General features: G+C 51.0%; 1 protein-coding gene across 3 annotated transcripts; it reads right to left on the reverse strand.

The window, feature by feature from the left end:
• Positions 1–674: 674 nt before the first annotated feature.
• SPI1 (Spi-1 proto-oncogene) lies at positions 675–15,475 on the reverse strand. 3 transcript variants are annotated; one of them, XM_019743686.2, is made up of 5 exons: positions 15,173–15,475; positions 12,498–12,594; positions 2,824–3,011; positions 1,804–1,966; positions 675–1,442 (listed from the first exon to the last, which is right to left on the reverse strand). In XM_019743686.2, the coding sequence occupies exons 1-5, from the start codon at positions 15,215–15,217 to the stop codon at positions 1,123–1,125; spliced, it is 813 nt and encodes a 270-aa protein (XP_019599245.1). In that variant the 5' UTR covers positions 15,218–15,475; the 3' UTR covers positions 675–1,122. The 3 variants fall into 3 exon arrangements, with proteins under 3 accessions (XP_019599245.1, XP_019599244.1, XP_074192470.1); XM_019743685.3 differs by having other exon boundaries at positions 12,498–12,597; XM_074336369.2 differs by lacking the exon at positions 15,173–15,475 and adding an exon at positions 13,136–13,463.
• Between the last annotated feature and the right edge of the window lie 107 nt (positions 15,476–15,582).

Genomic DNA, 15,582 nt, shown 5'->3' on the forward strand with positions numbered 1-15,582 from the left:
CTGGCTCATCTTTTTCTGTTTTTCCCCTGCTGTGGGCTGGAAGCCAGAGAGCACGAGACACTGGATTTTATTCAAGAGGTTCGCCTGTGTCTAGGGTCCTGCTCACATGGATTCTGTGAGGACACTTTGTGGCCCACCAGAGCTCTGGGGCTTAATTCCTGCTCCCCACCATACTGAACAGGCCCATTCCAGACATGGGCAGCCTCCTACCTCACACTGACATGGCAGCCCATGTGGGATGGGATCTGGTGTTCTCTTCACCAGCTGTGTGAACTTGGACAAACTACTTGACCTCTACAAGCCTCAGTTTCACAGTCTGTAAAATGGGATGATATTAGACTTCACTTCTCAAGGTTGACATGTAATAAATGGCCAGAAAACCCATTGTTGTTGCCATTATTATTATCATCATCACTGGGGTCGTAACCTAGAGATTATGAGTTTAAGCCTCATTGAGGCTTTTAAAAATATATATTTTCCAGGTCTGGAGGGCTTTTTAATGATTTATTCCCCCAATAACAACTGAAGACTCCTTCTTTCCGCCAGGTCTAACTCCTGGTCGGGCACTGTGTGTCATTTGTCCTCATGTCCCCAGCATCCAAACATTGGGTAGGGTCTTCAGTAAATGCCCGATGGACAAACGAGAAAAAGAGAGATCACACAGGGGGCCCAGACAAGGTGCAGAAACAAATTTAAGAGATTCTCTGTGCTGCAAAAGGACGCACAGAGAATAACTTTAATAATGGGGTTTCTTATAGAAGCTAATGGGGGGCAGGTGTGGGAAGGGGGAGATGCTTAAAAAGGTAAGTTCAATTTATACAGATATGGTTACTTCGAACTCCCCAGGAAGCACCCTGGTTGTACTAAGCAAGGCTGACCCTTCCCTGGGGTCAGATGCCCAAGTGGCCTTCTAGAGGCTGTGCTGGAGTCCTGGTGGGAGGCGAAGCAGGGATGTGGACAGGGGGCTTGGAGGAGAAGGGAGGGGCAATGAGGCGAGGCCTGGCCCGCCACAGTCCTACCCTGGCCCCTGGGAGCTTCACTCCCTGTGTCCGACTGGGCGAGGGGTTAATGCTATGGCCAGCGGGGAGGCCTGGCGGGCCCAGCGGGTGTGCGGGCCAGGGCTCAGTGGGGCGGGTGGCGCCGCTCGGCCAGGCCCCCACGGCCCAGCACCTCCCCGCTGAACTGGTAGGTGAGCTTCTTCTTGACCTTCTTGACCTCGCCCGTCTTGCCGTAGTTGCGCAGTGCGCGCGCCATCTTCTGGTAGGTCATCTTCTTGCGGTTGCCCTTCTGGATGCCCCAGCGGTGTGCCAGCGCCTCTTTGTGCTTGGACGAGAACTGGAAGGTGCCCTTATCCTTGTCCACCCACCAGATGCTGTCCTTCATGTCGCCGCTGCGCAGCAGGTCGAGCAGGAACTGGTACAGGCGGATCTTCTTCTTGCTGCCTGTGGGCGGGAGGTGGGGTGGTCAGCGCCCCAGCTTGGGGACCCATGCCCACCACCCCATGGAGTGCCACGGGGGAACCGGCTCCCCCACCCCATGCCTGGCACACACACACTCACACCCACTCACACACAGCACAGATAGGTACAACACTCATACACACGTGCTCACAGACGCCACCACAAACCACACGTGTGAACACACACATTGGCAAACGGTCACACACACACACACACACACACACACACACACACACACACACACTCGGTTCTGCGGTATGACTGCTGCATCAGTTGGCCTTGTCTGGGGTGGGCATGGGTCACACATATGGCTGGGGTTGGCGCAGGAGCTGGGTCCCCCTACCTGTTTCTCCATGCAGGAGGCCTGGCCCTGGCTCCAGGCCTTCGGCCTCCCCATCAGATACCTCCAGCGGGGGGCTTTGCCGCTCACCCTCCTCCTCATCCGAGCTGGGCTGGGCGGGGGACAGGGAGGGGTACGGAAGGCACATACGGGGGAGGTAGGGGACCTGGAAAGGTGGGGAGAAGAGAATTGAGGTCAGTGAGGGACATTTAAAGCTCAGAGCTGTGGGACGGGTGTCAGTGGAGTGAGAGAAGATGGAGTGCTGAGGACGGGGAGGTCAGCAGGGCCAGAAGGATTTGAAAGCAGGCTGGGAAATTGGAGGCCAGGCAGGTTACCACACTCAGGTGCAGGTCCTGAGGATAAGCACTGCTGAAATCCTGCCAAGCTGGGGCCCGTGGTTCAGGGCCGAGAGGCCCAGGGAAGGGGCCCCATTTGCCTGCATGCACAAAGTGCCTATGGACTAGCAGTGGCCCTGGGGTGAGAAGTGGGGGTGAGGCGGGTCCTATGAGTTAGGTATCAGAGTGAATGGGGTTTAACAAGTGGGTGATGAGTGACTGATGGGACAGTAGAGGTCAGTGAAGGATGACAGAGGTCAGCGAAATCAGGATTAGGGTGGGTGGGGCTGAGGAGAGTCAATAAAGGAGGGCAGGAAGGAGGTGGAGGGGCCAAGAGAGGTCAGGGGAGGTCAGTGCGCGTCTTGGATGCCAGATCCATGAGGGGCCGGTAAATGGGTGTTGCAGCCAGTGCGGGTCAGGAGGGCCAGTGACAAGGCCATTGGAGGCGGGCAGATCAGTGTGGGGGGTGGGAATTATCTGGGCTCTGTCCATTGTGGGGGTAAGAAGAGATAAGGGGTGTGGGGTCACGAGGTCAGTCGGAGGGTCAGGAGGAGCCGTTGGGGCTCCGGCCGCCGTTGACACTGTGGAGCAGGAAGTCGAGTTGAGTAAGAGCCTGCGTCAGCTTCCTGTGAAGCCCGGGCCTCACCACAGGCCCAGGACGCCATTGCGCAGGGTCGGACACACAAACCTGGTGGCCGAGGCCGGCGTGGGTGGGAGCCATGGGGGTGTCGAGCACATGCATCTGCTCCAGCTCCATGTGCCGGTAGAGCTGCTGCAGCTGCGGGGGCTGCACGCTCTGCAGCTCCGTGAAGTGGTTCTCAGCGAAGCTCTCAAACTCGCTGTGCACGTGGTGCGGGTGGAAGTCCCAGTAATGGTCTGCAGGGGGCAGCCAGGCAGTAAGGCATGAGTCCGGGAGTGAGCAGGGCAGGAGCGGTCAGAGTAATTTAAAAAACAAGAATGCTAGGCCTCTGGGCTATTACCATGGGCCAGGCTGGGCTACAAGTTGATGTTAATCATCTCACCACCCAGCTTGTTATTTGACGACCCCATTTGATAGGTGAGGATCCTGAGGCTTGGAGGGGCCGCCTATGTAACATGTTCAGGGTCAAAGGCCTCATAAGTGGCAGAGCCGGGACCCAGGCCTGAAGCAAAGACTGCTTGCTCAACAACTTTTCCTTTCTGCCTCTCATGTGGCCACTAGGACACAGGCTTTTGAATCCTGACACTGCCATTTACTGCCTGTGCGACCTCAGACACACGCATGGACCTTTCTGGCCTCAGTTGACTCACCTGTAAAATGGATATAACAGTTATCAGGATACCAATGAGTTCACATTTGTAAAACTCCTCGCCTCAGAGTAGGCCCTTGGAGAAGGTTGGTTCCTCTCCCCTCCCCTTAAGACCTCCCTGTGGTTCCTGAGCTGACTGCCTGCCCAGTCACGTGCACATGGCCTTGTCACATGGCCAAGGTGTGTGACTGCAAAGTCACAAGGCTGACATTCCTCACACACCAGAACTAGTCCAGGCTCATGGTGCTACCCCTTCAAAGCCATGACCTTGGGCAGCTGCATCTGTGTTCCAGTGAGGTTGCTAGGACCCGAAGTTTTCCTGGAAACTCCCCCATGGGTGCTTTCAGAGTCTGTGGTAGGGTGGGGTCAGGTTTGGGAACAGCCACGTGCCACTGAGAGCCCTGTCTTGGGACTTGGGCAGGTCTTCAACACGGTTCCTCTGGGCACCTTTTCCAGGAACAAAAACTGCCACATGTCTAAGGACTTCCTGGTTACAATTTTGGGTCCAAAAGAAGATATGGTGATAAAGTGACAAGAGGGATTTTCTCAGGGACCCAAACAGGGAGTGTACAGGGGGACCTGCAGTGAGACCACCAATAGCCTACATGCCCGTGCGTGTGTGCATGTGTGTGTGTATCATCTTTCTTTTTCTCTCTCACACAAGCATATACCCACTCACACATCCCTAAGAAATGACGTGGGTTTTTTTGGCTCTAGACTGGTGATCAGAAGACTCGCTTTCTAATCCTGCTCTGTGGTGGCTTTGTCGCATGACCTTGGACAGGACATTTTATTTCCCTGAGCCTCTAAAGGTTGGAGACCCAGCCAGACAGTTACTGAGGTCCTATCCACATGTGAAATCATTTCCTGAATGAATGAATGAACCCTATTCTCTTAAGAATTCTCACTGACTCTCCTGCACTAAATTATCTGAACCTGAAGGGAAGACAAAACAACACTTAATGTACACTTTCATCTTGCAATGAGTGAACGAGATCCAGAATCTCTCCACTTGCTGTGGGAGAGTTGGCTGTCCTTTAGAGGTGGGCCTTTGGGGGTTCTGGGATTTGGTGAGCACATCCAGTGCCTCTTTAGCTGGAGCTCCACCCTCCGGCCCCACTCTGGCCCTTCCCATTTTTGCCTTCCCCTGCTCAGGCAGAAGCGCCCAGATCCTCTCAGAATGCCTCATCAATCCTGCCCACCAAGTCCCCATCCTCACACCCACCCAGTTGGGGCTGGGAGGGCCCTGAGTGCATGCAGCTCTCCAGGTGTGGGGCGAGGGCCCCTGAGTGCCCCTTCCCTCCTGCTCCCCACCACTATTCTAGCTCTGCCTGAGACACATGGGCTCATTCTGGTGGTCCCAGCCTGAGGCCAGCATTTCCCAAAGCAGGTCACAGTAGACTTTCATCAGAGTCACTTGTGGGGCTGAAAAAGCCTGCAGGTTTTGGGGCCCACCAGAGACTCACTAGATCAGATGCACTGAGAGGGGAGCTGGAATCGAGGTTCCTTTGCTCATTGAAGTTCTGGAACCCTGCTCCAGAGTCTCGATTGAAAGCTGCAGTCGAGACTCTTGAGCTACAATGAAGGTTTCAAAAGGCCCAATGGAAACCTTGTCTTTACCCTTAATATCGGCGCTCAAACAATTGGGTAATAAATGCTGTCTGGTAGGCAGAGATGGGGCCCAATACGTACAAGGAGTCCTTCCTAGTGTAAAGGTCAGCACTCCTGGGCTCTTTGGACCTCATTTCTGGATAACTGGTCATGAATGAATTGCTTAACCCCTTTTTGTCCCTTCAATGGGCCACCCAGGCCATCCTGCAATGTATGCCTCCTTAGCACAACTCTCTGCTCCTCAAAAGAATATAATGTCATTTGCATATCTGGAAATAGCTCTGGACCCTCTTTTCTAGAGTCTGTTAGGTACCCAACACATAGTAGGTCTCAAACAATATTTGATTAAATGACCAGTAAAAGTCAACTTTTAATGTGTTTTTTAATGTTACCAGGCACTTTGCTAAGTACTTAATCCATATTATCTCATTTAACCCTCACCTTAGCTCTGACTGGGTGGCCACTATAGTATAATCTTCCTTTTGTACATGAGGAAACTCTGACTCAAAGAGATTAAGTCCCTTGTTCACAGACAGTCATTGGTAGAGCCAGGATCCAAACCTACCTGTGACGCCAGGGCCTAAACTCTTACCACTCTACCATGCCATCTCTGAGGAAAAAGACGGTTCATGGGAGTGTTAAGTAAGACCTATGGTGACAAAGAGACTTTACTGACCGCTCTTATCCATCTGTCTATCTACCATCATCCACCCACCCCTCATCCATCATCCATCATCCATCCTTCATGCACTCATCATCTATTAGGTTGGTGCAAAAGTAATTGTGGTTTAAAAGGTTAAAAACAATTGCAAAATCTGCAATTACTTTTGCACCAACCTAATATTATCCATCCATCCATCCATTCATCCATCCATCCATCCATCATCCAGCCAGCAATGACCGATTCATCTAAATTTCTCATTTCCTCCCTCTAAACCAGCTCCCAATCTGAGACCAAAGTCCTACCCACACATCCCTATTCTTACTCAGTTTTTTTGCTGTCACTAATACCTGTATGTCACCAGGACAAAAATAAAATGATATTCAAAACAACCCCCTACACACAAAATTCAAGCCTTAAGTGTTATTCATTTGACCTTATCTCCTCAGAGCAGAAACCCCAGCCTGAAGCCAGGTCTCCTCCCCCAGGGGAACAGAAGTAAGATCACGACAGAGAAGGAAGATGAGGAATTAAGAAAGCAAGAGCTGAGAAAAAACTTTCTCAGGAAATCACAGGTCATTGGACAAGGGCTCCTGAAGGCCAGCCTCCTGCAAATCGTTCAGAGACAGAAAATGAGGGCCCAGAGCAGACAGCTCCAGGTCTCATGGTCCTTATTACTCTCTACCTTACATCCTAGTTATTAGGGCTTTATGTGTTATTTCTCTTGTTGCAAAGATACATCTGGCAGGACCTGAGTTGTATTCATTCCACAGCACCTAGCAACGTGCCTAGAATATAAAAGATACCTGTATATGTTTATTAGATGGGTAAGTCAGTGGGAGACGGATGGAGGGCTTGGTAGGTGGCGAGAAGGATGATGGGAAAGGGGAACAAGTAGATGATTAGATTGATGTGTGAACACTTGACAGATGGTTAGTAGTACGGAAGGATGCAAGAGTATATGGAAAGAGGGATGGATGGAGAAGAGTCATGCTTTGGAACTATATTTCCTTTACTAATCCCATCATAAATAGCAAATCCTATGAAACCCAGTAGGATGGTTATTATCAAAAAACAGAAAATGACAGGTGTTGGAGAGGATGTGGAGAAATCACAACCCTTGGGCACTGTCGGTGGGAATGTAAAATGGTGCAGCCACTATAGAAAACAGCATGGTTGTTCCTCAAAAAATTAAAAATAAAATTACTATATGATCCAAAAATTCCATTTCTGAGTATATTCCCACAAGCACTAAAAGCAGGGACTCAAAGAGATATTTGGACACCCATGTCCACAACAGTATTATTCACAATAGCCAAAAGCAACGCTGGTGTCCATTGACAGATGAATGGAGAAACAAAATGTGATCTACACGTACACTGGAATATTATTCAGTCTTAGAAAGGAAGGAAATTCTGCCACATGCTGCCACATGGATGAACCTTGAGGACATTATGCTAAGTGAAACATGCCAGTCACAAAAATAAATACTATGATGTATGGTTGCACTCATACGAGATAACTAATGTAGTAAAAGTCACAGAAACGGAAAGTAGAATGGTGGTTGCCAGGGGCTGCGGGGAGCGGGTAATGGGGAGTTATTGTTTAATGGGTACAGAGTTTCAGTCTTGCAAGATGAAAGCGCTATGGAGATGGGTGATGGTGATGGTTCCACAGCAGCATGAGTGTGCTAATGCCACTGAACTGTACATTTAAAGATGGCTAAGATGGTAAATTTTATATTATGTATGTTTTACTACAATTAAAATAATAATAATAAAAAACAGCAAATTCTATGAGCCCTGCCTTCACAATCTGTGCTGAATCTCTGCATTCCCTTCTGTCTCATTGCTACCACCCTTGTCCAAGCCACCGTCCTCTCTTGCCTGGATTATTCTAATACTTTCCTACTTGTGCTGTCTCCCTCTTCCTAATTTTGCCTCCTCTCCACCTATTCTCCACATAGCAGACAAAGTAATCTTTTAAAAATCTTATTCAGTGCAACCACTAGACATTGGGAGAAGATACTAAAAGCTTCCAGAGTCAAAACAAAACTAAACAAACAGAAAAAATAAACAAACAAAAAATAGTTTACAGTAAAAAAATATGGACATGGAAGGGCATCAGACTTCATAAGAAAAACTCCAGTAACCAGAAGATAACAGAGAAATGCTTTCAAATTTCTAAGGGAAAAAAAATGGTTTTCAACCCAGATTTTTATATACAGCCAAGCTAAGAGCATAGATTAAAGTAAGAGCATAGATTAAAGACACGAGGTAAAACAACCACAAAAACTTACCCCCGACACAGCCTTTCTTAGGAGACTATACTGATAAGAATAACGAATCCTTATGTAACATTCACTGTTCTAAGCATTTGACACACAGTCACTCAGTGCAGCAATCCTGTGAAGTAGGTATCACTATGAGAAAGAGAGTGAAATATATTGCCCGTGGTCACCCGTGATAGTACTGGGAAGCGGGGGTGTGAACCCTAACGATCTGGTTCTATAGTGAGGGCGCTTATCTCCTTGCTACACTGCTCCTCAGAAACACAGGGACGAGAGAACACAGGTACTCAAAGTACGCCACGTGGCTTATCGTGAGTGAGATTCACATGGTCGTAATAATGGAAATTCATATACTGATTTAGCAAAAGTTACTATACGGAGAAAGACAAATATATGATCTCACTTATATGTGCAATCTTTAAAAACAAAAAATTCCAAACTCATAGAAAAAGAGATCAGATTTGTGGTTGCCAGAGGCAGGGCGTGGGGGTGGAGGAATTGGATGAAGGTGGTCAAAAGGTACAGACTTACAGTATAAGATGGGTAAGTCCTAGGGATGTCACATCCAGCATGGTGACTATAGCTAATACTGCTGGATAGCATATTTGAAGGTTGCTAAGAAAGTAGATCCTAAAAGTTCTCATCACAAGGAAAAACAATTTTTGTAACTATATGAGGTGATGGATGTTAACTAAATTTGTGGTAATCATTTCACAATATATATGTGTGTGAGTGAGGTCATTATGCTGTTCACCTTAAACTTATACAGCATTGTATGTCAATTATATCAGTAAAGCTGGAAAACAAGAAAAAAGTTACTATCTAATTATCTTGGTATGTGTGGGGAAGTGTGTGTGTGTGTGTGTGTGTGTGTGTGTGTGTGTATTATGAATGACAAAAGAGTCAAATTCTCATCTTTCATAGTACAAGTGAGTAGATAATGTCTCAAATTTTAAAATCAAGCTAGAGTCATCTCCCCCTAGAATATGGAAGGTACTCAATAAATATTTGTAAATGAATAATGTCCTAGGTCTATTTCAAGATGGCATGCAAACACTGCATGCATACATTTACATAGCACTGTAATAGAAAGACTGGAAACATAATTTTTAATCTATCTCTGATATACTACGTATGTCATGTCTATAAGTTTAGGTAAAAAATTGCAAATAGGAGAACAGCGTGATACCACAATTCCATTTTTGAATGGCTAGACTATGCACGTGTGTATGCATATATTTGCAAACATACAGGGTTATATATGTAGAATAAAATGTCTGCGAGAATAGACTTAAGGGGCTATCAGTGGGGAGTGAGGTTGGAAAGAGGGAAATTTTTTACTTGATATACTGTTGTATTTTTTTTTAATTTTTTGCAATGAGTATTTGTTACTTTAGTAATTAAAGATTTAAAATGCATTTAGAGTATCATCAAACACACACACATATACGATGTTATTCAGAGCATGTCATTTACCTGCTCAGAACCTTCCAATGCCACCCATTGTGTTTAGGGTAAACCCAAACTCCCGCAATGGCCTCAGGCCCTGTGCGGTCTGCCTCCCTGCAGACCCTCCAGTTTCATTTTATCTTCACTGCCCATCCCCATGTTCACCAGCCACTCTGGCTGGTGAATCTTGCTTTTGTACTTGCTCTCTACCTGGGACACCCTACCCCCACCTGTCTTTGCATGCACATTCCTTCTCTTCACTCAGATTTCCACTCAACTGCCTTCCCTGACCACCCAAATTAGAGTAGCCCCACACACAGACACACCACATTACATTACTCTGCTTTTCATAGGACTCATGATTACATTCTGCTTACTTGATTGTTTACTATCTCTCTCCCTCACTGGAATGTAAGTTCCATAAGAGCAGTGGCCTTGTCTGTCTTGCTTGTCATGGAAGCTCCAGTGCCTGGAACAGGGTCTGGTACACGGCATATAACCAGAGGCTATTTGGTGGATGCGTGGACATGCGGAGAGGATAATAAGTGTTGGATGGATACGTGGGTGGCTGGCTGGTTGACTGTCAGCTGAGTCAGTTGAAAATGACCCAGCTGATCTGTCACAGAGCCCCCTGTGCTTCTCCTGCTCTCCCTGCCTGGGGGGATGCAGTAAAGCTAACATACCATTTCCTGAAAGTTTACTGGCCTGGTACTCAGGACGTTACCTCACACGTTACAGGCATTGCCTCATTTAATCATCAGAACTCTATGCGGTAAGTATTTTCATGTTCTCAGTTTTATAGATGAGGAAACAGGTTCTCAGAAAGGTTGTCACTTGCTCCAAGCTTATGCATTGGTGAGTGATGGAGCCAGGACTAGACCCAGGCCCAACCTCAATGCCTTTTCACTAAGCTTCGCTGCCTAAAAGTATAGATGCAGGTGACATACAGGAACTGGTGGAAGGATGTGGGGCATCTCTACTCTGGAGCCTTTAGACAATACCTTCCAACAGGTATTAGGAAGGGATTGAACGGATGACGCCCAGAATGACAATGATGGGATGGGGGGGGACTGGAAGGAATAGGGGCTGCGACACGTGGGGACACTGAAGGAACGGGGGCTTCATGATCCAAATGACATCTAATCAGGAGTCATTCCTAGAGGCCCACCCCAGATAGAAGGGATCCGCCTGGGCATTGAGCCAGGAAAAGTCAAGTGGTGACTCCATCAGCCAGCCCCAGGCCTAGCTTATTTCTAGATATTTGAACAGCACCCACATATTACAGGAGGGAAAAGTGAGTCTTCACTAGACCCAAAGGAAATGCACCCAAGCACAGTGAAACTGAGAGGGGGTCAGGCCTGAGGCTAAAGGAAGCAGTCCCAGGCAGCCCTGAACTTGCTGGGACTCAAGCCGTCCTACTGCCTGGAGCCACCAGGGGGCGCAAGTCCTCAAGCCCAGAGGGCTTGACTGCTCAGGTCCTAACAGCTAGGTGTCTGTGGTGGTCTCTGGATCATGGAGACCCGCCCTTGATCCCGGCAAAGAGAGCTGGGAATGGAGTTAGATGCGGGAGACCTTCTCCCCTAATTGTCTGGATTTTTCACAGAGAGGGTGCATTTCTTGTACAATTATAAATAAGTTTAAAATGATGAAAAAGTGGGTATTTAAAGCCTTTCTAGCCCTGGGGTTCTGAAAGAAGCCTGTGTGTTCCCTGATGTGGCCTTGCGGTACATCCGCCACCTCCTCCCAAGACATGGCTTCTAGGTATGGTCTTTATAATAGTTGCCAGGTGTGAGAAGTGAGGTGAAGCTGTCCGAGGTTGGGCATCCAGATGTGAGAGCCCTGAGGAAGGACTGGCAGCACGTGGCACCCCTGGGTGTGGCCATCAGGTTGAGCCTGCCATAGAGACGCCTGCAGAATGGAGCTACAGGTGTGACTGGCCCCCAGAGGTGGTCTTCAAGTGTGAAACATTCCTCAGCTCTGGCACCCAGCGCACCTCTCCCTCTGGGGCTGCAGACACCCCAGTGTCTGGCCTGCCCAGGTCTCAGAACCCCTGGAGAATGCCCAAAAGAGGACCCATTAACTGGGCCACCTCCCCTTTGGTTCAGGGGTGTCCCCATCAACAAGCCAAGATCCACTTCGGGTGACCTCTCACAGGCTCCTGCCCAGATCCCTGGCACCTAATGCCTCTCTCTCCTCCCCCAATGGAAGCTGGGCCTTGGGGTGGGCAATTAGGCCTATACAGGATCCCTCAGGCCAGACCCTATTCTCACCCCCACTCCAGCAAACTGAGGGCTTTAGCCACTGCTGAATGAGGGGACCCTCAGAGCCTTTCCTTTAGCTCAGCAGGTCTCAAATTGGAGTTATTCTGCCCTCCAAGGGGCATTCATCAATGTGTGGAGACATCTTTGGTTGTCGTGACTGGTGGTTCTACTGGCATCTAGTGGGTAGAAGCCAGGAACTGCACTAAAAACCCCACAATGGACAGGGCAAGCCTCACAACATAGAGTGATCTGGTTGCACATGTCAGTAGAGGTTGAGAAATGCTGCTGGCCACACACAGCAGGGAACGGGGCTCCACCAACCGTTCAGGGTAAGGAGGTGACAAGAACAGAGAGGAGGAAGGAGGAATCAGGGGGAGGGAAGAGGAAAAAGCATTGAACCTGGAGCAGACAGACCTGGGTTCCCCTGACCAGATGTGCGACCTTGTCCAAGTTACTTAGCTCCCTAAGCCTGTTTCCACCTTTGTAAAAAGACCACAAGGATTGGACAAGAAGATAAATGTGGAAGAAGCTGACCTTGGCCCACCAAAGATGCTCAATACAGGGAGGCTGGGGTGTGGGGTGTGGGGGAGCAGGAGTGTGGAGTTTTAGGGTAGTGAATTCACTTCCCCTGGGAACTAGCTGGATCCAATTCTCAGAATTCCAAAGAAGCCCTGGGAACCATTTCTTCTTTTTTTCTCTTTCCAGACCCCAGAAATCACTTAGGCACCCAGGCCAGGCTAAGGAAGTTGGGGGAGGGAAGGCAGCTGGGGGGGGGGGGGGGGCGTCCTGCTTTGTACTCACCACTGTGGCTTTCTCCATCACTGCTGAGATAGGGGTAATATTCGTGTGTTTGGCGTTGGTACAGATCTGTGTCGTAGGGAACCAGGTCTTCCGATGGCTGCTGAGAGAAGAGGGTGTCAGAACTCGGACTGTGGCAGGGAGACCCCAGCCAGGTTTGCAGCCCCCCAATGTGTTGGGTCCACCCTGCCCTCCCAGACTGAGTGGCTGCATCAGCCTACAGCCCTCTCTCTGGCTGGAACTGGGAGAGTCCACAGAGAGTGGGAGCAGGAACCCAGGACAGCAAGACCCTTGGCTCCTGCAGAAAAGGGGTGACAGACCCTGGAGGTCAGAGGTCAAAAGAGGACCAGGGCTGAGGAGAGAGCAGGCCTCCCTCCACTCAGCCCATCCCTTTTCACAGGCACTGCACACACACTCACACCTGTGTGCCCAAGTCCCAATCTCTCATACTCACCTTTTCACCCTCACATTGATGTATCTCCAGTCCCCAAATGTACACATACTCCCCAGGACACACTCGCACTCACACTCCTACATGGGAACTCATGCCCACACGTCCACTACACTCGCTCTCACACTCACTCTAAAGCTCACTCACATTCACACACGCTTGTGGTCACACACACCCATTATCCACTCACCCAGTAGGTCCACACAGAGACGCGCGGATTAACACAGGTCTCCACATTTGCCTTCAAGCACATTAACCGTGTTAATGCTTACATTCCTACCCATGTCCTTCCACCGTCACTCATATTCCACTTGCACACTCATCCTCATAGCACACTTGCTTGTCCTCCTGCCACAGTCTCCACAACCCCCACTCCAAACCCCAGTCTCTCTCACGGCCTGTGCCCAGGCCCCAGGCATGTTCAAGGCCACCGCAATGACCAATGGCCATTATACTGATGGGTTTTACAGCGTTCACCCAGGTAGGGTTTGGAGGCCATGGGATGGCCAGAGCCTTGATCCTCTCTCTCCCCCTCATCCATCCTCCTTCTGACACCCTCTCTGGGATCCTCCCTTGTGTTCCTCCCTTCCTTTCTTCTCCTTCTCTTCCTCCCCTCACCCCTCACTCCTCCCTCTACTCCTCCCTCCTCCCCTCACTCCTCCCCCCACTCCTCACTCCTCCCTGTCCTCCTGCCTTCCCCCTCCTCACTCACTCACTGGTACAGACACAGGAACATACACACCCAGAGGCTTCCCAGCAGTCATCAGGCCTCTCCCCATCCCATGGTGTGTGCCCAAGGATTGCACAACAGCTACTCTGGCCCTCAGGGCTTGGGTTGGGGTCAGGACTGCCTTGGGAGCCCAACCTCCCAGGAATACTCAGAGTAGCACCTGGCCTGGCAGAGGGGCTGAAGGGTTTGGTATGGGAGTCCAAGATGTGCCTCCTGCCCTGCTCTCTTTGGCATTCAGGGATTGAGAGGTCAAGAGTCAGAGACAGTATGGCCAAACCCCTGGGCCCGTGGCTTTCTTGACGCAGAGTTGGCTCTTACTGGGACCACCTCTATCACCCCCTGTCTGCCGCCCACCTTCTTGGTCCCAGGTGGGGGAAGGATGGGACAGGGCCAGGTGGGGGGACTAGCTGGTTGGTGGTGTGTCTGGCCCAGTGAGGTGACCAGGAGCCCAACACCGGGTTTCTAGGCAGAACAGCCCAGCAGCAAGATGTCAGGCCTGGGATGCCTCCCTGGGGCTCTGAGGTCCAGCTAGGGTGGGCAGGGGAAGGGAGCTGCCTCTAGGCCGGGAAAGCTAAATCAGGTGGACAGACCCTGCCAAGCCCTTCCCAGCTCCTCCCAGGGCTCCCTACCCTTGCTGAGTGGAGATGGGGTGAGGAAAAGGAGAGGGGTCCTCTCAGAGGGGCCTAAGTCTGACACCTGCCTAAGGCTGCAACTGTCACCCAGAGCAGAAACAGTGTGGATCTGCCCCAGCCTACTGCCTTATCCTTCCTGAGATGCCCTACGTCCTGCTTCTTCACCTCCAGCCGCAGCCCCTGCCCTAACTCCAGTCCCACCTCCAGCCAAGCCTTACCCTGCCCTCTTCTCCCCGACCCCCAGCCCTAGCCCCAACCTTAACCGTAGCCCTAGTCTCGACTCCACTCCTTGCTACTGCCCAGCCCCTGCCCCTGACGGCCCCAGCCTCTTGGGGACCTGCAGGCCCAAGGCCCAGACCGTTCCGTCAACAATCATGTCAGGGGACCCGGCACAGGAGACCCAGACTTATAGCAGCCTCAGTGTCCAGGAGCACCCAGGCCATGGGCTGACATCTCTGTCCCATTGCCTTCTGTTCTCAAGCCTTTACTGTCCCAAGGACTGGCTTCTCCCCACGCCAATCTCCCCATCTCCTTCTACTCCACCTCTCTGCCGCCTCCCTCACCGGCCTCAGCCCAGCACCCTGCCCTGGAGCTCCGGCTGCCACCCAAGCCCCATCTATAAATAACCGTTCAGGCCCCACCGATCACAGCCCCACTGTGGGCCCAGCCCTCAGCCCGCCAGGGTACGCTCTGAGGACCCAATGGCCCCCTTGCTGGGTCTCAGGCCAGGAGCTCCAGGGAGGAAACACCAACTTCCCACTGATAGCGAGCCGGCAGAGCAGCCAGTGGGCTGGTGGGCTGCTGGGCAAGCGGGTGGGTGTCCGAGGGCCTCGGGTTGGGCTAATGGAGGAGTCCCAGTACTTACAGGGGGGACGAGGGGAAACCCTTCCATTTTGCACGCCTGTAACATCCAGCCGAGCTCCGAGCCGGTCGGGTCCCCTGCCTCGGTGGGGGCCAGTGCGGAGCCCCTTGAGATGGGGAGCCCCGTCTGGGGCTGGACGGACGCAGGCGGGTGCAGGGCTCAGGCCTGCCCCCTGAGCTACAGGAGCCCTGGGTGAGCCCCCTCCCTTGACATTGAAGGGCCAGCACAAGTTCCTGATTTTATCGAAGGGCCTGCCGCTGGAAGATAGTCCCCTTGGGGTGACATCACCGCCCCAGCCCGTTTGCATAAATCTCTTGCACTACAGGAAGTCTCTGGCCGACTGGGGCAGGTGGTGCTCCAGGGGCTGGCCTGGGAGGCCATGGGGGCCAGGCCCCCTACCCAGAGGAAGCTGG

Source organism: Rhinolophus sinicus, chromosome 14 (assembly GCF_057876585.1).
Source record: "Rhinolophus sinicus isolate RSI-liver-muscle chromosome 14, RSI-T2T, whole genome shotgun sequence".
In the NCBI taxonomy this organism is placed as follows: domain Eukaryota; kingdom Metazoa; phylum Chordata; class Mammalia; order Chiroptera; family Rhinolophidae; genus Rhinolophus; species Rhinolophus sinicus.

Bases quoted from the DNA above. Each gene is read 5' to 3' on its own strand.
- SPI1 (XM_074336369.2), bottom strand. From the start codon at position 13,198: ATGTGCTTGAAGGCAAATGTGGAGACCTGTGTTAATCCGCGCGTCTCT. The intron at 3,012-12,497 runs GTGAGTACAAAG...TGCCCCCTGCAG, and splicing joins TGATGGAGAAAGCCACAGTG to ACCATTACTGGGACTTCCAC. The intron at 1,967-2,823 runs GTTTGTGTGTCC...CCACCTTTCCAG, and splicing joins ACGCCGGCCTCGGCCACCAG to GTCCCCTACCTCCCCCGTAT.